We start from the raw sequence: 25220 nt of genomic DNA on the forward strand, positions 1-25220 counted from the left end.
CTCTTCTTATGTTACGTAGTTGTAAGGGTCATAGCATAGAATGTCCTGGCTTTACCATTTTTATGAAGAAAACACCCAGATGCAATGGCTGGCTACTGGAGAAAGCTTCTCTGAAACTCAATTGGATTTTTAATGAGATAATTGCAGATTTGGTATTTATCCTGCCTACTAATCATTGCACTCAAGGTGGTCAACTGTCAGGAAACTCAGTAAGTAGTACAAAGCTATACTATATCATCACAGCTGATAAAAATTATATTTTGATAGCACGCTTTGCCTTAACTTGAGTAAGAATTGAATTTTCATGCAAATCTTAGGTTCCATTGCATGGGGTAGGCTAAAAGGCAATTTTTAAAAGGGGGTAATCTTCCTATTTGCAGGCCCCCTGAGGAAGCTGGTATTATTTTAACCACGATGTATAAAAGCAGGCTTGTCGAACAGCTTCTTTTGCTAGCTGAAATTCTATTTTTTTATCCCTTTCAATATTGTCCCTGTTTAAAAAAAGGGGGGGGAAATCGTCAGTGCTGACTTTACAAGTAAGATATGCAAGTTGCAGTTTAGGGTGCCAAATATGGTGGTCACTGGCGTCTGGGGCGAAATTGCTTTTTTGCTACCGAGAGTAAACGCACAGCCTCTCACAAAAAAAGCCTTCCCGGGCCGGGAAGCTCGCTCGCGGCTTCCTCAGGAAAGCGGGAGCCGAGAAGGGCTTCCTCGATCAGACTCGCTCCTGACGACGCCTCGGAGCGGCCAGCGGGAGGCTGCTCAAAAAAGCTCGGCGGACGTCTCTTTTGCTTTCACTACCCACCGCCAGGGGACGCTGTGGAAGAGCGACGGGCTTGGCTGGCCGGTTGGTGCCGAACGCCCGCGCTTGAACTGGTTGCCGAGGCGACGGTGGGCGGAAGTAGCCGACTTGGTCCGCGCGCCATTTTCAAACGGTTGGCGAAGCCCCATCCGTTCACGTTCCGGGGTGATTTTTTTTTTTTGCGCAGGAACGGAGGGAGTTGGACGAAGGCAAAGAGGGTCCGTAGCCGTCTCTCGGAGCCGCTGAGCGCGCGCGGGGGGGGTGAGGTATGAAGAGTCAGGCTGGATAAACAGTCTCCCCGGCTGAGAGAGAGAGGCTGAGATTTGAAGTCATGGAGACTCGTTTCCATGGCGTTGCGGATGACGGTGGAGCGGTGACGTCATTCGAAGGCTGGCTCTCTCTCTCTCTCTCTCTCTCTCTCTCTCTCTCTCTCTCTCTCTCTCTCTCTCGGGCTTCCGGGGCCTTGCGAGGAGTCGGTCGCCTTCTACGACCCTGTCCTCGGTTGTCCCAGGGCGCTGAGCGAGCGCTGATTGGGCTCACCCCACTTAGCCTCATCAGCTTCCTCTCCTCCCTGTCAGGCAGGTCCCCGCTCCTGCCCTTTCATCTCTTCCCCCCCCCCCGCGCGCGCCCCGTGCTTTTCTTACAGGTCAGCAACCCCATAATAACCCTCGAGCCTGACCTAGGCCTCCCCCGTAACAACCCCCCCCCCCGCGCCGTGGGTTCGGTTCGATAACCGTATACTCCGGATTTAGCAGTCTGACGCCCTTCCCGCCTCTTCTTGGTAAAGTATGACACTTCGCTTCCATCCACATGTGACGAGCAAATTGTGCTTTATTTGGCCTTTTCCCTTCCTCCGGAGGGGAGCCTTCAAGGCCTGCTGCCCTTTGAGTCCTGCGTTAGTGGCCCCACTGGTTTCCCGACGTCATTCTGCCTCTGGTGCTTCCTTAGAGTCCCCTTCTAGAAAGCCACCGTTTCTGAGCAAGTAAATAGCTCTTCCTATAAGAACTGTTGTGTGTTTTTAAATCACATAAGATGATTTAAAGCCTAGAAGATGGTGTCACTTCTCTTCACTCTTCTCCACACAAAGAAGCTTATGAGGATGGTGAAAAGAAAATGACTGACAAAGTATCTCAGCTTCCTAACTCGGTAGAGATTTGAACCTGTGTTTGCAACATCTTGTCCTTAATACAGCAGTGTGTTTGCTTAGCTACCCCAGATGAGGTTCCCTGTTTGCATTTGATTTAGGAATCCAATCTGTTGTTAATTTTAGAATCTGATATGTCAGGAAGTTTCCAGCTTGTACCAATATGACCATGTCACTCTTTTCCTGATTAAAAAATATGTATGAGCTGCTAAATTACAACATTCATCTTCACTATGCCTTGCTTAAGTACAGGAATGTAAAGGGTTTGATTTTGCATATTTGTCATACTAACATGTGTGTTTTTTTAATTATCTGCAGATCCTGGTTTAAAGGTCCCAGATTGTTTTGTAATACCTTCACAATGAGTACAGTTGCAGAGCGAAAGTTCATTAATCTAAGGAAGCGATTGGATCAGCTAGGATATCGACAACCTCTAGGAGTAGAAAGTTTACCTTTAGTGGAAAAGCTTTTTAGGTATATAAACAAAATGGAACAACCAAAAATGCTAAACAGTCTTGGATTGATGTGAACTACTTAACTGTTAATCTTAGTGAAGTAAAACGTTTTGGCATGATTTCATCAAAGCATTTCACATAATTATGTTAATGCACAATACAGGAGATTTCAAATATTGCTATACATTATTTTTTTATGTTTTTAAAAGCATGGATAACATTAACTGCACACACAAATACTTTGGAATGGAGGACTGAGCTCTGTGGTTATAAAAATCTTGACATACCCATTCTTTCGATAGTAGAGAATTAAAGTAGCCATCCCGAGTAGATGTTGTCTAGAGGGGCGGGGTAAAAATCGAATAAATAAATAAAATAAATAAAGTATGCTGTATGAAATGTACTAGCCATTAGAACAAGTCCATTATTCAACCAGAAAAACAAGTTTGCATGCTGTTATGTGGCATACATAATTGAAAGACAGATTTTGGTTTCATGCAAAAGTAGGATGTATGGTCTGCAGCAGCTGCAAACTGCATGCTGTCTGTCTCCCCCTTGTCTTCCTAACACCTATGCACTGATTTTGAGTCTGACTTTGCTTTGATTTTGAATGAAATGTTGCCTTTCATTTGAAGATTACAGGAAGGAAAGAAGAAAGTAGATGGAACATTGAGCTTTAAAAGGAAGAAAATAGACCAATCAGTTTTAACTGATTTTTAGGATATATTTGGGCAGACTAGGGAGAATCATTGTTTTAGAGCTGCAGAGCTGGAAGGGAGCATATGGATTGCTGAGTCAAGGCTTTGTCAAGGAGGCACAGTGGGGAATCGAACTCCTAAACTCTAAACCACTTAGATAAAGTCCTTAAACTAAAACTCCAACTTACCCCTCTAAGGAAGGCCTCTCTTTGTTGACTTTGTCAAGAGATAAACCTTTGTGTGTCTGTCATGGAACTCCTGAGTATTGCAGGCCATTCTAGGGCAAATATTCAGTTCACACCACACAACAATAGTTTTGTATAATTTATTACTGGGATTTGTCAATTTTTCCATTTATTAATAGACTGTAGATTAGATCAGGTGATTCTTCATAGTTGCACTATGCAGATGCATTTGGAGGTTTTTTTTTAAATAAAGAAAATTATTTTGAATTATTGATATCTTAACAGGCCAACTAGAATTTGTCATAACCAGTCTGTAGAGTCTCTAGGCAAAACACAATAGGATAAGTAAAATTCACTCTTGGATGATGGCCCCTAGCTTAGCAAGATGGGTACTGAGGAGTGGGGAGATATTCATATGCTGTTAGTGCCTACCTTCATGTTGAATTTGATGTCATGGGTCATTCCCTTGTATAGAGAGGATTTGAAAAAGGAATCAGTACTAAATGTAATTATGCTTGGCTAAGAGACCAAGCCAGAATTTGTGGGCATGCATTCTGGGTTGGGGTGCTTGAAGCAGGGCATTTATGGGAAATTGTAGTTTTTGCTTTTGTAAGCTTCATCTCTGAAACCTGTCAATTTGCATCCTTGGATTCCAGTGATCTTGTTCATACAACAGAGAGCCTCCGGAGTACAAAGCTTTCTGCTGGGAAAATTGAAAAAGACTTCAGCAACTTTGATGTTGTTTTGGAACCTTACCGAGAAGAAAATGCTAGGCTTACCCGTGAAAATAATGAACTTCATTTAGAAGTTTTGAAACTGAAAGAGCAATTGGAACAACGCGTCAAAGGTAGTATGGAAAATGTAGTGTTGACTGCTTTTACATTGGGAACCACACGTTTTTATTGGTTGTACACGTAGCATATCAAAATTTTTAATTGCCCCTGATCAAACAAAGTTGTTTCTCTGATCTTTTTTAAAGCTCGCAGCCCAGCAGTAAGTAGTGATTTCTCTTTGCCTCTTCCCATGTTTCAATCTCAAGGAGGGAAAATAGGTGGCATATACAGTAGCTGGCAAAGACCTTTCTCTTCAGGCAAGCCTTCCCTGAGTGAATGGCTTCCAAGTGGGGTTTTTAAAACAGATTGTTGCACCTTTTTGCATTAAATGTGTTTTGATCTTGCATATGGTTTTTGGAATTGTATTCATTGATCCTTTTAGTATTGTATACACATGGTTATTAGCTTAAATACTGTCTTTTAATTGTTGTAACCTGCCTTGGGTCCTTTAAGAGAAAGGTGGGTTAAAATATTTTAAATAAATAAATATATTGGTGTCAGCTAATGGAAGAAGTGGCAAATTGCAAGTCTAAGTAGTTATCGGTGTTCAACATTCACTATGTTTCGAAACTTGCTTGTGCAGTAATACATTATAAATGTACACATGCCTATAGAATTCAGTATTTTAGCACAGTACAGTAGGATCCCCATATCCTCAGGATCAGTATCCACTGATTCATTTATCCATGGTCTGAAAATATTAATATTAACAGAAAAATTGCAAAAATATATATTTCTAATAATGACGTTACCAGAACTGACCACTAGAAGGAGCCAAAGACCATGCTATGTGCCATGTTTCCCCCCCAAAAAAGTCAGAGTCTTACATTAATTTTTGCTTCAAAAACAACATTAGGGTTTATTTTCAGGGGATGTTTTATTTTTTCATGTACAATAATCTACATTTATTCAAATATAGTCATATCTTCTGGTTGCTGCACAATGGTGGAGGGCAGAGTTTCACTTAACTGCAGCTTATTTTGGGGGTAGGGCTTAGCATCCTGAAAAATAATACTAGGGCTTATTTTCAGGTTAGGTCTTATTTTTGGAAAAACATAGCATTTGCTATTAAAATAGCATTTATTCTAGTCCATATTTTTCAGTGTCCATAGGGTGGTTTGGAACTGATCTCCAGCAGATACAGGGGGTTCTGCAATCATCCTAATCTATTTTTTCATGCCCCATGCTGTCAAGTAGCTTCTGACTTACTGCAGTGCTAATAGGGTTTTTGAGATATGTGAGATGTTCAAGGAGTAGTTTACCATGGACACCTGCCACTGAGTTTTTCATGGCTGTTTGGAGATTTGCACCCAGGTCTCCTGAGTCATCTTCTGACATTTTGTCCACTATACCATGGCTGTCATGGTAGTGATCTGCAATTTGGACAACTACTCAACTTTTTAAAACACAAATTGCTATCTTGCAGCTCTTTATAAACAGTTGTCTTACATGATTTTATATGGTCTAAATTAAAAACAGAAAAACTAAAGAACAAATGTTAACTGAATGTGAATTTTCAGTTGGATATGGCAGTGATACTCTGTGTTTAGTGAATAGAACAATAGACTAGGACTCAGAAGGCCTGGGTTTGAATCCCTGCTCAACCATGGAAACTCATTGGGGATGTGGAACCAGTAAATCCACTCCTTAAACGTCTTAAATATCTCACTTACCTTGAAAGCCCTATTAAAGATCACTGTAAGTCACTTCTGACTTGACGACACAGCAAGAACAACATGGCAATGATACTATGTCTTTCCAATCAAGCCTTGATAACAAAAATGGTGTGGTCAAACTGTTAGTTTTCTTAGTAAGGAACTCTTAACCACCAGGTTTATGATTTGTTAAGATTCAAGAAAGCTACAGATAGGGCTGTCTTTTTTCATCAAGTCTGTACAAGAATGAGCTATGATGAAATTTTGGTAAGCAGATGAAACTCAGTATGATTTGATAGACAATTCCATGTTCTTTCTGTAACTATAAATAGGTGCAGCACAGACAAACACACAGATTTTATGGACCTGTATAATGTATCCGAATTGTAAAATTCGGGAGCTGGAATAAAACTGTGTTGTGCCATAAAAGAAATATTTTGTTGTATCTTAAACCATAACAGTGAAGTGTCAGTCCTGAGAAGCTATGCTTAATGCTTGTGAGAATAGTTAAAGAATATGTTACAGCTTCCGAAGTCTGCTCTGTATAATATTTCTTTCCACTTGAAGATTATCCACAAGACTATAGTCTCAGATCAACACTTATTGTATGTCTTTTTCAGTCACATCACTTCAAGATATAGGTACGTTTTTATAGTGCAATGATACCAGAAACAATCTGGTATATTTCTAAATTGTGCACACGGGCAAACTGGGAAAGGGGGCAGTCTGTATATGCTTGTAGATAAAAAGAAATAATTTTTTTGAAATGGTCTTTTTTATTAGCATCTTAAAGTTAAGATATAGATGAAGAGTACTGATGAATCTTGTTCTTTCCTCTCCTTGAAGATCTGAAAGCTACACTGAGGAGAGTTGAACATGAGAATGCAGACATGAAGTTTCTGAATAATCAGTATATACATAAAATGAGATCATTAGAGAAAGAAAACAAAGCTAAGACTGACAAGATCCAACAACTCCAAGAGAAGAATCTTCAGGCTGTAGTTCAGACTCCAGGTATGACACCAGATTATCTGCTTGTCTTTCAAAACTGCTGTTTTGTTGCATGCTACCAAGTTGCACGCTCTTATAGCCATCCTAATAGAATTTTCAAGGTGTGTGAGATATTTAAGGAGTGGTTTTACCACTGACACCCCTTGCTGAGCTTCTGTGGCTGAGTAGGTTGAAGGATTTGAATCCACAACTCCTGAGTCTTAGTCCATCAGCCTATCTGCTACAGCACACTGAGGTACCACACCACACTGCACACTAAACTACTACCTGTCCTCTAACATTTAAAATTCTGCATCTGATCATTGGTGCATAGGTGTCTTCAGTTTTATTGAGACTGGTGCATAATTAAGAGCAAGAGAGCAGCCCAAATGTCTAATTCAAAAACACCATAACCAGAGCAGCTAAATGAATATCTGTTGCCATATCCAGGTTCTATAACTTCTTTCCTAAAAAGGTTTATTTGGCAACTTCTCTTATAGTTTTCAGGCAAGTTACTAATATTTAACTTGCTGAGCTTTGAGTAATGGTTATCATTCTGGCTCTGTATCATGGGGTCACAAAGAGTCGGACACAACTTAATGACTAAATGACGACAACAAAATCATTATGACAATTATTCGTTTCATTTTTCGTTTTTGTGTGTTAAATTGGATGGTTTGGGCTGTATATTTTAAGTTGTAACCTGCTTTGAATAAAAGTTTCATTTCAGATGTGCTCTTGTTCTCTGTATGTATGAAAGCATGGTACTCTGATTTTGAAGTTACACACATTTATCTTTGTAGGTGGCAGAAAAAGAAATATTCCATTCAGGCGTCAGCGTATGCAGATAGATCAACCTGTCCCTCCCTCTGGGGTTGGCACTTATCCAGTTCCACAGCCAGATGACCCATATATTGCTGATCTTCTTCAAGTGGCTGACAATAGGTGATTAATATATCTCTTAAAATATTAAAGTACTGGTAATGTTACTTCAAGCACTCAACACATACAAGTGGAGAACATGGAATACTGCTTATTGAACTGGAACTGCACTCAGACCTAGTTAGCATCACCAGTGGTGAGATATGTTTGGAACTGCAGTCCAACAGTATCTGCAAGGCCACGTGTTTCCTATCCCTGATTATCGGACAGTGTTGGTTCCAGTCCTAGATTCCCCTCCCCTCACTCCATTTCAGATAGAAAATGTTTTTGAAAAACTACTCTGTTTTAAAATTGCTTTGCCTATTTCCTTCTGTAATAGTAACACCTATAGTATGGGTGGGCCGGGAGAGCCTGTGGTGGAGAAACCACCTCATTCAAGTCCTGCTGAGTATGCATTAGCCAGAAAAGGGACATATGCTACACAAAGGATGGGTTTTTTTTATGGATGGATCTCAGTCGTTCTTCAGTCTTACCCCAGTATTTCACCCCTCAGCTGTGAAAGCATTAATGGTAGACAGGTAATGATACTAGAGTTCTGTGCTATGACAATGAAGACAACTCAGGCTGCAGAGATTCTTCTCCAGCTACAGACCTCTTTCAGAGGAGGGAAGTGCACAAAATTTTGTTATGCCATTAGAAGTGCTCCTGGGGGCTACAGGATTGTGCTGCAGGATTTTAAAATGTGTTTTTAAATTGGAGGGAAAAAAGGAGATTTTATTTAGATTATTTAAAAATCTAATATGCATAGTTCTTTTATAGAATACCTTATTTATAATTATCTTAATTTTTTTAGTTGTCTATAAACCACCTTGAGTGTCAATATAGGAAAAATAAATAAATATGAGTTCTCCTTCACATCCTCTGTGAATGCACACTAATGGGTTATTCTGCGCCTGAGCAGGAAAAGTCGGAAGCTTCTATAGCTTTAAGAGCTCTGTGGCGGGGGACTGCCCATGGAGATTACATCACCACCCCGGCACTGAGCACGCCAATTCTGTTTCCTGCCGCCGCTATGTCAGCACAGTTGGAGTTTCTCTCTCCTGCTCTGCTCATAGATCCACCTTCAAAGTTGCTCACGGTAACACAAGAGTTGGCAGAGCAACTCACCTGGTGGTCACTCCGCTCGAATCTGCTCGTGGGCCAGCCCTTTGGCCCTCTGCAGCCATCGATCCAGCTCACCATGGATGCGAGTCTCTCAGGCTGGGGGGCGCACTGCCTGGACTTCACAGCCAATGGCCATTGGACTCCGCAGGAGGATTCCCTGCACATCAATGCCCTGGAATTTCTGGCAGTCTTCAAAGCTCTCGGCATTCGAGCGCCTGCTCTCAGGAAGGGCGGTGCAGGTGACATTAGACAACACCACTGTCGTGTTCTACCTGAACAAGCAAGGTGGCACTCGCTCGCACCAATTGCTCCACCTCACCACTCAAATCTGGGACTGGTGCTACAACCGCCACATATTCCTGATAGCAATACATGTGGCGTCAGCATCTTAATGGATCGTCTCAGCAGGTCCCCAAACTCTTCTCACGAATAGGCCCTGGACAAGGCGGTTTTCTCATCCATCTGCCACAGGTGGGGTTTTCTTTGCCTGGATCTGTTTGCCTCTTCTGCGAATACCAAGTGCGACAGGTACTGCTGCTGAGTGGGTGTTGGATGCCACTCGGAGGGGGATGCATTCATGGTATCATGGACAAGCGGACGCGTGCACACGTTTCCTCCGATCCCCCTGATACAGAAGGCAGTAATGAAGATCCGTCACGATCGGGCCAAGGTGATCTTCATCGCTCCCTGGTGGCCTCTACAACCCTGGTTCGCTCCTCTGCTACAGATGGCGTCAGATCACTTCCGACTCCCCAACCTTCCACATCTTCTCTCCCTCCATGAGGGCAGGACCTTCCATCCAGACCTGGAATCTCTTCATCTCACGGCCTGGAGACTGGACCTTCGATAGAGGACGTGTTGAACCAGGCTCGCCGGCCCTCTACACTGGCTACCTATACCCGAAAGTGGAATTCTTTCTGTGTCTTTGCAGAGGAACGTGGTGTGTCTGCATGCCCCACCACTTTGGACACACTCCTTCAATTTCTCCTTCTCTTTCACCGTGGCTTGTCTCAATCCACTTTGAAAGTTTACATCTCTGCCATTGTTGCATATCAGCCTCCCCTCTCGGATGCAGCAAAGTTATTCCGGCACCCTGTACTGAAAAGGTTTCTCAAGGGTCTCTGCAATATGCCCCAGCTTACAAGCCGGCCACTCCCCAGTGGGCCCTTCAGCTTGTATTGTGTAAATTGATGTCTCCACCTTTTGAACCGCTAGCTTCTATGTCTCTGCGGCTACTTACCTTCAAGACGGCTTTCCTTCTGGCTGTCACTTCGAGGAGGAGGGCGAGTGAGCTTATGGTGCTCCGGATGGACCCGCCTTTCATACAATTTCATCCGGACAAGGTCACCCTTTTTCCAGATATCTCCTTTCTTCTGAAGGTAGCTACCTCCTTCCACATGAACCAGCCGATAGTCTTGCCCACATTCTTTCCGAAACCTATGACTAACATCGAGAAAGCACTCCATTCTCTGGATGTCAAGCGGGCTTTAGCTTACTACATTTCCCGCACAGCGTCCTTTCATACCTCTCCAAGGCTGTTTGTGTCTTTTCTAGAATGTTCCATGCGTTCTCCGATCTCCTCTCAAACCCTCTCCAGATGGGTGGTGTCCACCATCAAACTTGCTTATGAAATTGCTCATAAGCCTCTACCCGCTACTGTCAGAGCCCACTCTACCAGAGCCATGGCCTAGTCCATGGCGTTTCTTCGTGGTGTCGACCTCACTGATATCTGCAAAGCTGCTACATGCTCTACACCCTTCACCTTTGCAGCCCACTATTGCCTCAATGTTCAAGCCAAAGCAGAGGCTGCTGTTGGTAGAGCTGTTCTGGCTTTGTCCTGTCGTGACGCCCACCTCCAGGTAAGTCAGCTTGCTAATCACCCATTAGTGTGCATTCACAGAGAACGTGAAGGAGAAAAGAGGTTACTTACCTGTAACTCTGGTTCTTCGAACAGTCCTCTGTGAATTCACACAACCCATCCACCTCCCTGCTGTACGTCCTGACTCTCTATGGTTGGCACACACAGCGGCATCAGTTCTACGAAACTGGCGTGCTCAGTGCCGGGGTGGTGATGTAATCTTTGTGGCAGGTCCCCCGGCACAGAGTTCTTAAAGCTATAGAAGCTTCCGACTTTTCCTGCTCAGGTGCAGAATAACCCATTAGTGTGCATTCACAGAGGAATGTTCAAAGAACCAGAGTTACAGGTAAGTAACCTCTTGTATTAACATTTTAAGGGAAATAATGCATTTTATTTAATGAATACCATATATGTTTTATATAGTATACATGTTTTATAAATGAATATAATGTATGAATATATAAAACATTCTATAGACTTTTCTTATGTAGTTCTTATACTAATGAAAGCAATTTACTATCTTTTGACTAATTTGGGTTTTTTATAGAACAAATAGAAAAGAGAAAATTGTCTGAGGAAAATGAGTTCCTCACTGTAGAATTCCTTAAGGAAAAATATGTTTGTCAATATAGAGTTCGTGGATGAAACTGTTCAAATAAAATATTTCAGAATTCATGAACTGCAGCTGGAAGTGTCTGACTTGCAAGAAAAGCTAGAGATAGCTGAACGTGGAATGAAAAATTACAGCAAACAGGTAGAGTAAGAGTTTTAACTGTTCTCTCTTTTGCTTCTGTAATCCATAACAGTTCTTCGGCTGTTGTAAAAGGTATATAAATAATTGCATTTCTCCCAGGAAATATGGTTTGCTTTTCCATATCTCAACATCTTGCTTTTGGCTAATGAGATGGGCATAAAATTCAACTTTTTTTCCCCACCTCATTACACCTGAACTGGGCTGGCATGTGTGTCTTTGAATTTTCAGAGGCCCTTAGAATACTTGCAGAAGGTCTTGCTTCCAAGCTTCCACACCTGCTCTGATAACATACAATTGATCATTAGATGCCACAAGACAAACAGGAGTTCAGTAGGACAACAGTGGGAAGAAATAAGATGCACATCTTTATATTTTGCTTTGCTAAATGAAGAAGACATGTAGAAACATAAATATATATTTATAACTGACATAAGAATTTTGATTTCATCCCAAGGTTGAGCTTCGTGATCAAGAGATTGAGCGCTTAACACTAGCACTGGATGGTGGTCGCTCTCATGATGTAATATCTCTGGAAGCAAAAAACAGAAGTAACGATAAAATTATTGCCCACTTAAATTTACAGGTAACATGCTTGAGTCTCATTCAATTTCTGCACTAAGAATCATTTGAAATATTACTTAACCAGAAAAAGCTTTTTGTGATGTGCCACAATCTGAGTATTATCTAATTAGATACCCCACAACTGTGATCTTAGGTAGTTGTTTATTCATGTACAAGACAGCTGCTTTCAGAGCCCTGGTTTTCTTTGTAGGTTTTTTACGTTGGTTGATCCCAGACAAGACAGGGGTCCTGTGGGTGGGTGCCCCTTGTGTCTGCAGTTTGGGTGCTTCCTTTTTGGGGCAGGGTTACTGTCTCTGCCAAGGATAAGTCTGGGTGTACACTTGGACCCAGCTCTAACAGTGGAGTCCTAGATAGTATCTGTGGTCAATTCCACCTATTTCCATCTTAGGCGGATCGCCTAACTGCATTCCTACCTTGACACCAGGTTCCCTCACCACTCTGAGCTGTACACTATTAGTCTCAAGATTAGACTACTGTAATGTTCTTTATGCAGAACTCCTCATGAGTTGCTACAGAAACGTCAACAGGTCCCAAATATGATGGGCAGACTGTTGTGTGGAGTAAATAAATACCATCATATATTCCCCATTCTGTCTGCCTTGCATTGGCTACCAGTTCATTTCCATGCCAGCTTCAAGGTTATGACATTGACATACAAGACCGTAATACCTTCTTCCAGTGAGATCTGCCAAAACTACTCAATCAACCCAGGCTGAAAGTTAAGGCCATTGACCCTGAGAGAGGCCTGAAAAGAGAAGACCAGGAATTGGGCCTTCTCGGCAGCTGCACCACATCTTTGGAATAAACTGCCACCCAAGATTCACCTGGGCCCTTCACTGGGGACTTTTGAGATACCTTTCAAAATGTGGCTATTTAGATAGCCATTTCAAGATATTGCAGCAACAGAGCACAGATATGCTTTCAGCTCCTAAGTCACCAATTCCGCCATCTTGCTTTTTATTGTTTTATGTGACACCAGACATAGTAGTGATAGAACAAAGAAATGTCTGGATCATTGACGTTGCAATTCTCGGGGATGCCAGAGTTAAAAATAAAAGAATTGGAAAAACTAACAAAATACAGAGACCTGGCAATCGAAACATCTTGCCTCTGGAAGAAAAACACTTCAGTGGTTCCCATAGTCATCAGGGCTTTGAAAACAATATCAAGAAATTTCACACAATATTATAAGCAGTTGGAGATCTCAGAAATAACACAGTTAGAGCTACAAAAACAGCAATATTACAAACAGCATATATACTGTTCCAAGGTTTTTGGTTAAAACTTGTATCTTTTATATGATGCCAGTCAGTGTTTCTATACTTTTGATTGACTGTATCTGGTAATTTTGAATAAATAAATGATAAGGGAATGGATTTTTTAAAGTTGAACAGTAAGTCTCATACACAGTAGAATCTCTTTTAACAAAAATAAGAAGAACGTCTTTACTGCAATTTCTCCACCCCATTTCACTTCGATGCATCCAAAAAATAGAGCCCATGCCCATTTCTGTGTTTATTTTATGTATCTTTTTATGTATATTTTCTCACAGCACATTAACTGAACAGTGCATTGTTGGCAGCAACGTCAATGTCAGTTTTCAGCTTACTTCCACCAAATGTGTGAGAAATAAGTGTTGTGAATAACAATAGCTTTTGGACACTGATGGATTTTTGTGTTACTTTTTATTATATTCTAACCAAAATTATAGTAATTATTTGAGAACAAATGACTGATTTTTCCCAATTATAGTAATGCTCCTACAGGTTTATTAATTTGAATCATAATGCATGGTGTGAATATCCTTTTTAGGTTGAGTTTTTACAGCAGACAAAGAAAGAGCTTGAAATGCGCATACAAGATCTTTTGGACAGCAGGCAAAATGTGACTAGTGAGGTGGTGCATTTAAGTAACAAAAATGAAGAACTCTGCCAAGAACTGAGTGAAATAGATAATTTGGCTCGACAGTTGGAAAGGCATAAAGAAATTGTTCTTGAGACTGCTGATAAAGAAATTGGAGAGGCTAAGGTAAGGAAGTTCTGTAGCTTGGTAAAACATCAAGAATATATTCTATCTCCATATAAAAAATATTGTGAGTGTAATCTGTTACAGGCCTGATAATATGAGAGCTAGTGGGATACAGTGGATAGTGTACCAGATTAGGACTAAGGAAACTTGGGTTCAAATCCCCATTCGATCATGGAATAAGATGGTAGGATGGCAAGGATAAACCAACTCCTAAACATAATACATGCCTTAAAAACCCTATTAGGATCGCCAGAAGTCAACTTGATGGCACACAATAGTTCAAATAGGACTACACTTCTCCCTTAAATTGCATGGGTCTGAATAACACGGTTTTGGTTATACACTGATTTTTTCCAAATACCGTATTTGCCGGTGTACAAGGCGACCCCCTAACATGTGGCGCCAGCTGCCCGGGGCTGTGCCTGGGCCCGCCCTGGAAATTCATGGCCAGCGGGGAGGAGGGCGAGGAAGAGGCTGGGCGGGTGGCGGCAGGAGGAGGAGGAGGAAGAGGGGAAGCGGGGGTGGTGGGTGAGCAAGCGCGCTGCTGGCTCAGGGGGGCAGTGGGCAGCCTGGCAGTGGGCTCTGGCCGCTCAGGCATGGCAGCGAGAGGGCGAGGAAGAGAGTAAGAGGCTAAGCGGGTGGTGGCAGGAGGAGGAGGAAGAAGAAGAGGGAAAGCAGGCGGGTGGCAGGAGAGTGAGCGCGCTGGCTCAGCAGCGAGAGGGTAGGGAAGAGGGGAAGAGGCTGAGCGGGCGGCGGCAGGAGGAGGAGGAGGAAGAAGAAGAAGGGGAAACGGGCGGGTGGCGGGCGAGCAAGCACGCAGCTGGCTCAGTGGTGCAGGGTGGCAGGCTCTGGCTGCTCAGGCATGGCAGGCTGTGTTTCCCTCCCTCCATCCAGACCGACTGCCTGCTTGCCTGCCTGCCTTCCTCCCTGGCCAGCACGGACCCGCGTCACTCACTCGGTGGTGTCTCCTTACTGGCCCAAATGAAGTGTACCCAGCGTACAAGACGACACTCCCACTTGGAGGCATGTTTTTTGGGCCCAAAAAGTCGTCTTGTATGCCGGCAAATACGGTAAATAAATATTCAGGAAATAAATGTTCAATAAGTACTGTGCTCCTGGCCACCCAGAACCCCATGAGTTTAGCACTGAAGGCATCCAAGTGTTCTGCTTGCACCCAAACAACATTTCTAATTCAGCCTCTAGATCAGGGGCTGAGGGTTAATAAGAACCTTTAAGGTCCATTACACTCAGTAAAGTATGGAAACAATTGTCAGTGCTATGGAAGAAAACCCCAATAGAAACAACTGTTCTCTCCATCCCCCCCCCCCCCCGTGTGTGTGTGTGAATGTGTGAATTAGCTGTTTCTGTTTTGTAGTTGTCTTTTGGGGGGCATAAGAGTTATATATGGATTTTGAACTACATGGAGGCCTAGTGCCCCAGGCCCAGCATTGTTGAAGAGTGAAGTATAGATTGATTGTTTAGTACTGTGCCTACACTGGATAGATTACCGTATTTTTCGCTCCATAAGACGCACCTTTCCATAAGACGCACCAATTTTTTAGGAGAAGAAAACAGGAAAATATAATCTGTTTTCTTCGCTCCATAAGATGCACAGATTTTCCACCCCCCTGTTTTGTGGGAAAAAAGTGAGTCTTATGGTGCAAAAAATACAGTATATTTATTTTTATAATGTTAATAACAGCCTCTAGACATTTAGGTGAAGGATCAGTTCTGGAATACAGTGGGGTCTCTACTTAAGAACTTAATCCGTATTGGAAGGTGGTTCTCAAGTGGAAAAGTTCTTATGTAGAATCTGCATTTCCCATAGGAATGCATTGAAAACCATTTAATCCGTATCTGCTCTTTTCCATCCATAGAAACTAATGGGAAGCTGCTATTCCGCCTTCTGCCACTAGAGGGGGATATTTTTTCTTTTTTTCTTAGGTCAGGGAACAGTGTTAAAAGCACTTCTGACGAAGCTAATTTTGAAGCAATGGACTGAAAACCAATTACAGTGGTGCCTTGCACAGCGAGGTTAATCCGTTCCGGATTAACCCTCGCTGTGTGAAACATCGCACTACGGAAAGTAAAAGGCCATTGGAACGCATTAAACATGGTTTAATGCGTTCCAATTTGGCCGAATACTCACCGTTGTGCGATGTTCCGGTATAGCCGGCAGCCATTTTCGCGCCCTCCCCTCGCTGAACGAGGGTGCGAAAACGCTGCGATCAGCTGTCCGGCGGGTCCAAAATGGCCACCGGAACAGCCGAAATGGCGGGGCGCAGCGTTTTCGCACCCTTGGTAAGCAAGGGGAGCGCGCGAAAACGCTGCCAGAAGCCCCAAAATGGTTGCGCGCAGCCATTTCGGGGCTTCCGCAGCGTTTTCGCGCTCTCCCCTTGCTTACCAAGGGCGCGAAAACGCTGCACCCCGGCCCCTTTCGGCTGTTCCGGCGGCCATTTTGAAGCCGCGGAACAGCTGATCGGCGGGTCGCAAAGCGAAGGTCGGCAAGCGAACCGCTTACCGACCTTCGCTCTGTGAATTTTCCCCTATGTAGGTGCCGTTTTGCGATCGCATTTGCGATCGCAAAAACGGCATCGTTGTGCGGATTCGTCGCTCTACGGAGTGACCGTTGTGCGAGGCACCACTGTAATCCGTTCGGGCTGTTTTTTGTTATGTCAAGGTGCGTTCGTACATTGAAGCATTAGTTCCCATAGGAACTAATGCAAAGCTGGTTAATATGTACTCTACCACTAGGGGGAGATTTTTTTTTTTAACCTAAGATGACCTAAGGTTAAAAAAAGAGCAGGAAAGGTTTTTTTTCCTGTTCTTATCTAGGATTTCTGTTCTCAAGTAGAAGCAAAATTTAGCAAACGGAGCTGTTCTTAAGTAGAATTGTTCTTAAGTAGGGACGTTCTTAAGTAGAGACCCCACTGTAGAGCAATTTTTACCTTGTAAAAATAATTAGTTTAAGGCATGCTCTGAAACTGCTGGAAAACCATTTTGGGTGCATCAGCTGATATCTTCAGTTCTGCAGAGGGTATCAGTGGCTGTATCTGGGCCTTGCTGAACAGCTGGTATTCCTTTGGCCATTAGACACTTTGGTAGTTGTTCAATTCCTCCCAATTCCATCTGCTTTCATAGTGTACTCTTGAGTCTCTTTCAAAGTTGTTTGAAAATGTATTCTGTTTACAGTGATTTCCTTCTTTCTCTGACGAGGCAGTGCCCACATGAAGCTCAGATCTGAAAAGTAAAGAGAACTGAGGAAAATTTCCCTATTTAATTGGAGAAGCTTTTGCTGTATCTTATGGTGATCCTTTTTAAAATTTAAAGTACATATATTGTTTTGTTTTCATATAAATCTCTGTAAAATTGATGAGATTATTCCACATTACAGATGAAACCTGGGACTAAGAGTGGCCTGCGTGGAGTCATGGGAAATCAAGCAGAAATGCATTCCAGTCTGTGGCTTTCTGATTCTTGGCAGTCCCTTTTGCTACTTCAGTTCATTTTATGTAGTATACATAACTTCTAGATAGTTCAGTCTTTTCTTGCTTCTCTTGCATAGCTTATGTGAACAGAAATTTAAGAAAGAATAGTTGGCAATAATACTAAGTTTCATAATAGATTGATTTAACATTAATTTGAGACATTACTGCCAGCAAAGGTGGATAAAAATCAATTTTTTAAAAATCAAATTGATTTAAACCATGATTTAAATCATGATTAAAACATGATTTAAATTTTTTAAAAATTAAAATTCAGAATTTAAAATTCTGGTTTTTAAAATGTAAATCATTATTAAATTGTGATTTAAATCATCTTTATTTAAATCAAATCTGCCTTGCTGCCAACTCTACAAATAATTGCATATTTTTTCACCAGGGGGAAAGCAACCTACAAATAATATAAGTAAATAAATAAATGTCTGAAGGCATACAAATAAGTTTATACTGTGAGTGTCTATTAGTGACATTTTTATGATAACCCTTAGCATTTGAAATATTTATTACTTATTTATAGGAAGAGATTAAAAAAAAATACAATGAAATCCAGGATCGTGAAGAAACTATAGCAAGACTTAAGTCAGTAAGTAAAACTATGTCTTGAAGAGAATTCAGTTTATTTAATTCTGTATTTTAAATTTTTTGACCTTTTAAATTGAATGTATTAGCAAAGTGTGCTGCTTATATACCACACTATAGTGTTTAAAGCACTTTCTGGGAGGTTTACAGTTTAAATTATGCATGCTCCACTTTGCAGCTACCCCCCACCCCACAAGCTGGGTACTCAGTTTACCGACCTTGGAAGAATGGTAGATTCAGTGTGGGATCAAACTCTGGTCATGAGATGGGGTATTCGTATATGAATATCCCTGCACAGGTGGTGTTAACGAGGGTCCTGCCCCATGGGGCTGGACAGTCCACTCACCAGTGCGCTGCGGACAGTGCAATTCTACGATCCGCTCACCACTCTTCAACCTTGCAGCAAGGCTTGTCCTCCCGCCTCCTGCCAGGTGTGGCGAGCAGATCACGTGCTGCGGAGCCATTCATAGAATCGCATCGTCCGCAGTGGATTGGTGAGTGGACTGTCCGGCCCCATATCTTGGTAGTAATGCCACTTTTATACTAATCTCTTGGGTTTTTTAAACACAGAAATATAACACATGTAGCTTATTTATGTTGCAGTTGTGGGTTTAAAAATGTAAATCACAAATATGTGTGATTAAAATAAGTGGTATCTCTGCAAGTTCTTTGGTAAGAAAACACTGTGTTGCTTTGTTCAATATGAGGGTTCGGACTTCGAGCCTTTGTACTCCACAAAAAAATCAGAAGTCTTTTAAAACTTTGAAACTGGTGAAAGGTTTAATGGAACATTCAGCAAAAGATCAGCATCAATAAAGTCATTCCACAACTTTTCTCCTGTCACCAACGGGTCTGATGAGGCACCCATGCGTCATTGAGGGAGGGGTTAGTCACACTGTTGTTCCAGGGACCTGGCCGGCCTGTCGCCGCGTCCTCACTTAGAACCTCTCCGGTTTGTCTCCTTCCAATAAGGGAATGGTCTCCTCGTCGTCGAGTTCAGTCCATCTGGTGTCTCTAGTGGGTGGAAAGGTCGACCAGGGTCCCTCTGGTGGCCCCTCATCCTCATCTCTTCAACCCTCCATGCCAATCTCTCTTTTCTCTCTTTCCACCTTTGCTTCTCCTCTCTCAACCGCCTCCACCACTCTCGGGCTTCTGCCTCACCCTAATAGGAGGGTCTCGGGGGGATCTCTCTCCGGCGATGGTAATCCACCTCCTCTTTAGGCACCCTGAGGTGTTCCCATTCTCCAGTCCATGGGTCTTGCAACCAAACCCAGTCCCAACCTTGTGGTAACGGGGCTTCTCTCCCTTTTATCTTTGCTGTCCCTGCCTCAGTCTCCACCCTCTTTTTCCTTTCTGTTCCCGCCATATAATCCGGGGTTTGAACAGCCACCGTTAACCCGCGCAATTCCCTTTCCAGGTCCCGAGTGTCAGTACCCCGTTCTGTTCTTCTAGGCTCAGGAGTGGGTGAAGTTTGTACCTCCCTTTCTGCTCTTTGTGGGAAGGATGGCACTCTAGTGAGAGACTCCTCTCTCTCGCTCCTGGTCTCACATTGGAATATCATTGACAGCAACAGTTTTTTTAAAGCAAACAGTTGTTTCCCCACAAGTTCCACAGAGAAAAAGATGGCTTTAAATTTCATGATTTTAACAAGAAGCAATAGGCTAAATCCAACATCAGTCCTATTCAGAACAGGTGCATGGACTGAAATCCTGTGCAATTCTGTGTGGACATTGAGGATAATGTCACCATTAGTGGCAAATGGCCATTGATTAAACATGATTTCGGGGTGATTTGCACACTATGTGATGAACTAATTTCAGTAAGTATGAAAAGCTTCAGTCAGCAGTGATTTGCCACTAGTGATGTCATCCCATTTCAGCCACTGAAGGGAGCTGGGTTTTTTTAAACATGAGTAATTTAAGTCCTAATGACTTCAGTGTTTCCATTCTAGGTGAGACTATTATTAGTTTTATCTCAAATAAGTAGAATTCAAAGAACTAATTTTCTACTCTTCCCAACATGGAAATCAAACATTTAACTGGTCTGGAGCAGGGTTAGAATTTAATTATGTATTGTGTATATACATTGAAATATTTTCATGATGTATTTAAATGTTGGCTTCTATAATGTATCTTCAGTGTACTTAGCACCAGTTTGAATTTTGCAGTATTATTGTTATTTCAGGAGTTATCTTCATTTCGTAGAGAAAAAGAGAGGCTCACAGAAGAACTGCTTGAAAAAGTAGATGAAAAACAAAATATTGAGGTCTTGTTAAACCAAGCTCAATTAGAGAACCAAAGGCTGACCAAAAAAGTTGAAAACCTTGAAATTATAGGTATGTATTTAGAAGACCTGGCAGGTTTTGGAGACAGATCTAACCCTAAGAGAAGATGTCTTGTAGCTACTTGTCTGTTAAAAAAATCTCAAAGAAGAACATTTGCATATACATCTTAATCCATCATAGAACTGCTTATAGGTAGAATAATGTTCTGAATGCTTTCAGACTTTTTGAACCTCCTGAGACTGTGATGCTATACTGAAAAGAATATTCTCAATTTAAGTCTTAACAGTTTTTATTTAAACATTATTATTACTTCCCAAGGTTTCAAAGGGAGGTTCTTGTTAGTATAACTTAAAATGGCATTTTTTTCTTCCTCACATCACCATACAACTGATCAGTTTAATAGTGACATAACCTGTTTAATGAGTGCCTGTCTAGTCACTGATAAACTGTATATTTTGTTCTTCCCAGTGTGCAACACACTAGTATATGCACTTTGTTGAAATGTATTGTTTGGCTCTATCCACTTTTTTACTTAGCAAGGTAATTTAATTTTGCTGCTCTCATCTAAAGTGATCATCATTTCTACCAGATTGTTTTCAAAAGCCTGAAAAGTGTTTCTTCACTTTCTCATTAAATTGAGTATTGATTGGGTTGAATAGCTCTTTAAGCATACAGTGGTGCCTCGCTTAGCGATTGCTCCGTTTGACGACGAAATAGCTTAGCGACGACTTTTCCGGAGTGTTTTTGTGCTTCGTTTAATGATGGTCCCTATGGGTGATTTTCGCTTAGCGATGGTTGGGACCATGCTTCGCATAGCGATTAAATTTTGCGTCCCCTGTTTCGCTTAACGATGGTTTAAACAGCCTCATGTTTGCTGTTTTTTAAATGTTTTCCTGTTATTTATAAAGTTAGAGTTTACTGTTTAAAATGTTTGAAATCATAAAGTACACTTAATAAACCCTTTGTTAACCAAATTTGACTTTGTTCTGACTCTTTTTTAATTTATTGTTGTATTTTCCCCCCATTGAGATGCATTGAATAGGTTTCAATGCATTTCAATTGGGGAACCGTGTTTCGCTTAGCGATGTTTCCTATGGCAATTTTCACTTAAGGATGGCAATTCGTTCTATTGGAACAGATTATCCAGTTTTCAATGCATTTCAATAGGAAACCGCGTTTCGCTTAGCGATGAAATCGCTTAGCGATTTTTTGGGAACGAATTAACATCGCTGAGCGAGGCACCACTGTATTTAGCTTTCATGGACCAATAAATACCAAAATGGTATTGGGCAATATCCAAGGATGTGAGAGCCATTTTGTCCTTTCCTGGAACTTCCTAGGTACCCTGAATCCTCCATGACAAATTATACTCCCATAAGTCTTTGAGGAGCATAATTTTCCATGTAAGAGCAAATCTTCCCTTTCTGGATTTGTTTCAGTCCTTTAAGAGCATTTGGTAGCTTTTGGCCACTCTTAGTAGTGACCGGTCAGTTATTTTTAAGAGACATCTATGCAAAGCCCGTTCTGATTCTCATAGTTGCCTTAGACTAATGGCAGATGGAGGGAATCCTGAGCGATGATCTTATGTTGTAATTCGCATGACTCAAAATATGATAGCAAACATCCATTCTTAGAATTAAATGAAAGCAGATACTTCAGACTTGATACAACTCTGAGTCATTTTTATTGTGTCAGGGGAGATGGGATGTAATTCCACTGAGCAAAAGTTACTGTTAAATTGTAGTTTTCTTATACTTCTGTTTCAGCATTGCAAATGAACAGGTATATATTGTGGTTTTGGTATATTCTTTCAGTGGAATAAAAAGCATAAATTTAAACTAAAAATAATCATGTTTGATCCCAAGTGTTCAAATGTTTATTGTCATGTTTGTTTGTTTGTTTTTGTTCTTGTAAGGGATTTTGAAGTTTTTTAGGTCTGACTTTTTATCACCTCCATAATGAATTCTCTTACAAGAATTCTCTTTGACTTTGGATTGCTTTTCATAAATGGTAATTTTGTTCATGTTTATTAATTGCCTTTTTCTACAGATCGAGAGCTTGTTATAGAACTGGAAAGAATGAGGTTAGAGGGTGGCATAGCACTTGGAGACAAGACACCTTCTCGCCTAGATGCATTTGTAAAGACTATAGAAGAAGACAGGGACTACTATAAGAGAGAACTAGAATGTCTCAAAAAAATACTTCGAGGACAGTCTAGCCCATTACACAAGTCTACACAAAAGGTAACACCTGCTTTGTTAAATATAACTTTTTTTTAATACTCTTATGTAATGTTAAACTTGGAACGAACTTTTAATACTCTCATATAATAGAACAAACTGTTTACAAATAACGTACTTATCCATAACTGCTTACTGTTTGGTTAAATAGTAGATATAAGGTTACAGTAAAAGTAATGTAACAAGCAGTTCTTCATGGTATTTGTGATTCACTAGTCTGGACAGTTTACAGTCATTAAATGAAAGCTTTTCACACTTTAGTCCAGCCAGTCCTTAGCATTAATCTTAAGAAGATACAATACAGTGGTGTCTCGCTTAACGATTGCCTCGTTTAACAATGTATTCGCTTAGCGATGAGGTTTTTGGAGCGATTTTGCGCTCCGTTTAGTGATGTTCCCTATGGGGAAATTTCGCATAGCAATGTTCGCTTAACAATGTTTTCGCTATTTCTAAAGTGTCTTAAAATGTTCAAAAACTGTTTTAAATGCTTGGGATCGTTAATGCACCTTGTAAAACCTTTGCAAACTTAATTTGGCTTTGTTCTGAGTCTTCGTTAATTTTTGGTGAATTTTTTTCTCCCCCATTGGAATGCAAAGGTTTTACAAGGTGCACTAACGATCCCAAGCATTTAAAACAATTTTTGAACATTTTAAGATACTTTAAAAATAGCAAAAATGGACATCGCAAAACCATTGGAATGCATTGAATAGGCTTCAATGCATTCCAATGGGGGAAACATTGTTTCGCTTAGCGATGTTTCCTATGGCGATTTTCGCTTAAGGACGGTAATCCGTTCCCATTGGAACAGATTAACCGGTTTTCAATGCATTCCTATGGGAAATGGTGTTTCGCTTAACGATGTTTTCCCATAGCGATGTTTTTTTGGGAACCAATTAACATCGTTAAGCGAGGCACCACTGTAGTTTATAGCAGCCTAAGCCTGTTAGTCTGCTCAAGGCTGGCAGAGGAGACACAGATGCTTGTCCCTCCTCTGGAAGCTGACCACTTTGCTATGGGAAAGCCACTTCTGTGGTTTCAGTGGTGGGATTAAAAGAAGTGCAGAGTACTCCACCTTACCTTCATAGCCCCCCTCATGGCTTGCATGGGATCCCTGGTGCTCATGTGCCTATTCATGTGAATAATTAAACACAAGAGTGGCCTCCTGCTTTGTTAATGTGCCGTCCAGTTATTTCCAACTTATGGCAACCTTAATAGGGGTTTTGAATTATGTGAGATGTTCAAGGAGTGTTTTATCATTGCCATCTTCCACTTAGTTTTCAATAGCTGAGCAAGAATAGACACAGTTCCCCTGAATTTGGTCCACTAAGCTACATCAACTCTTACACCACACTGACTCTTACTGAACATTACCGATTAGAAATGGTTGTTAGTAACCACGAGAGTACTTATTTGTCATAAGAATGAGTCAGTCAGATGAGCTGACTGAACTATTGTTTACTGTGTTGAATGAGATTTATTTTGTTTTGTGCCAACACAAGCTGCCCTTGCTTTTGCAGAAAATAGGAATGTAGTCCTTTAATATTTGATATAAATTAATTTTTTTGTCTTTATTTTGCAGAGTGATAATCTTAGGTTGGTTACCAGAGAGCGAGATGAACTGCAGTCTATGCTAGATAGATTTGAAAAACACATGATAGAAATTCAGTCTAATGTTAAACTGCTAACTGCAGAAAGGGACAAATTAAGCATTCTTTATGAACAGGTGTGTGTATATTTATTTTATTAGATTTATTAGATATAGGCTTCTGATATAACTTAACAGATAGAATAATTTGTGTATGATGGTGCTAGATCATCAACAAAATGATAATGATTCACAGTATTAAAAACGAGTGTAGTAACTCACAAAGTTACAAAGCTAGCCTTAGAATTGGCAGCAACAGTGTGAGAAAAGACTTCTGGATAAAATGACTAATATAAATTGTTACTACTGCAATATTAATCTAATCTGTGCTAGGTGCAAATCACTCATTAAAACAAGTAGGAAGTAGACTTGAAGTTGAGCAGGCAGATTGGCAGATCTGTGCAACAATGAGGCGTATTAGCAAAACAAGTCAATGTCTATTCAGATTCCTCCTGATCTGGCAAAGCTTAGTTTGCTCCCCATCTTTCCTTTTCCTAAGATGATTCCAAAAGGAATCGTTCCTCCTCCACTTTGAATAACTTACACTTACCCCTTATATTTTTCATCCCTCTATACGTGTTCTTCTGGTTTGTATATATTATTTCAGAATATTAATTTTGTACCTTCAGTCTCAGGAAGAGTTAAATCGTCTGCGGAGAGAAACAAAAAATTGTTTTCTTACTCAAAGCCATGCAGAAGAGGAACGAAATATTGCACTAGCTGATTTCAGAAGAGTAGTAGCAGAGAAAGAAGGACTAAGAGAGAAATTAAAGGTCAGCATTTTATAAAGGTTTGCTGTAAAATTTCAGTGACATATCGTACTAATACTATCGCTGCTGCTATATGCTACTTGTATTTGTATGCCAGTTCACCACAGGTTCCTGAAGTATATAACCATTAAAGAAAAGAAACATCCATAAAACATTTGTAGTAGAACAA

At 41.1% G+C, this 25220-nt stretch overlaps 1 protein-coding gene across 11 annotated transcripts in view; it reads left to right on the forward strand.

Annotated features, from left to right (window-relative positions):
* Positions 1 to 899: 899 nt before the first annotated feature.
* CEP135 (centrosomal protein 135) overlaps positions 900 to 25220 on the forward strand; it is a 50409-nt gene continuing 26088 nt past the window's right edge. For 8 of the 11 annotated variants that reach the window (XR_013545840.1, XR_013545841.1, XM_078394688.1 and 5 more), the window contains exons 1-13: positions 900 to 1020; positions 2265 to 2420; positions 3941 to 4131; positions 6619 to 6786; positions 7566 to 7707; positions 11336 to 11420; positions 11875 to 12003; positions 13815 to 14030; positions 18051 to 18116; positions 20297 to 20447; positions 22446 to 22639; positions 24216 to 24359; positions 24911 to 25054. Coding sequence is in view for 9 of the 11 variants with exons in the window: in XM_078394688.1 (XP_078250814.1) it covers positions 2308 to 2420; positions 3941 to 4131; positions 6619 to 6786; positions 7566 to 7707; positions 11336 to 11420; positions 11875 to 12003; positions 13815 to 14030; positions 18051 to 18116; positions 20297 to 20447; positions 22446 to 22639; positions 24216 to 24359; positions 24911 to 25054 (1743 nt within the window). In the remaining 2 variants the exon portion in view is untranslated. Of the gene's footprint in view, positions 1069 to 1424; positions 1584 to 1834; positions 1949 to 2264; positions 2421 to 3940; positions 4132 to 6618; positions 6787 to 7565; positions 7708 to 11335; positions 11421 to 11874; positions 12004 to 13814; positions 14031 to 18050; positions 18117 to 20296; positions 20448 to 22445; positions 22640 to 24215; positions 24360 to 24910; positions 25055 to 25220 lie in introns of those variants that run through there. The other 3 variants (XM_073001230.2, XM_078394687.1, XM_078394689.1) reach the window with 3 other exon arrangements.

Source organism: Pogona vitticeps, chromosome 5 (assembly GCF_051106095.1).
Source record: "Pogona vitticeps strain Pit_001003342236 chromosome 5, PviZW2.1, whole genome shotgun sequence".
Lineage (NCBI taxonomy): Eukaryota > Metazoa > Chordata > Lepidosauria > Squamata > Agamidae > Pogona > Pogona vitticeps.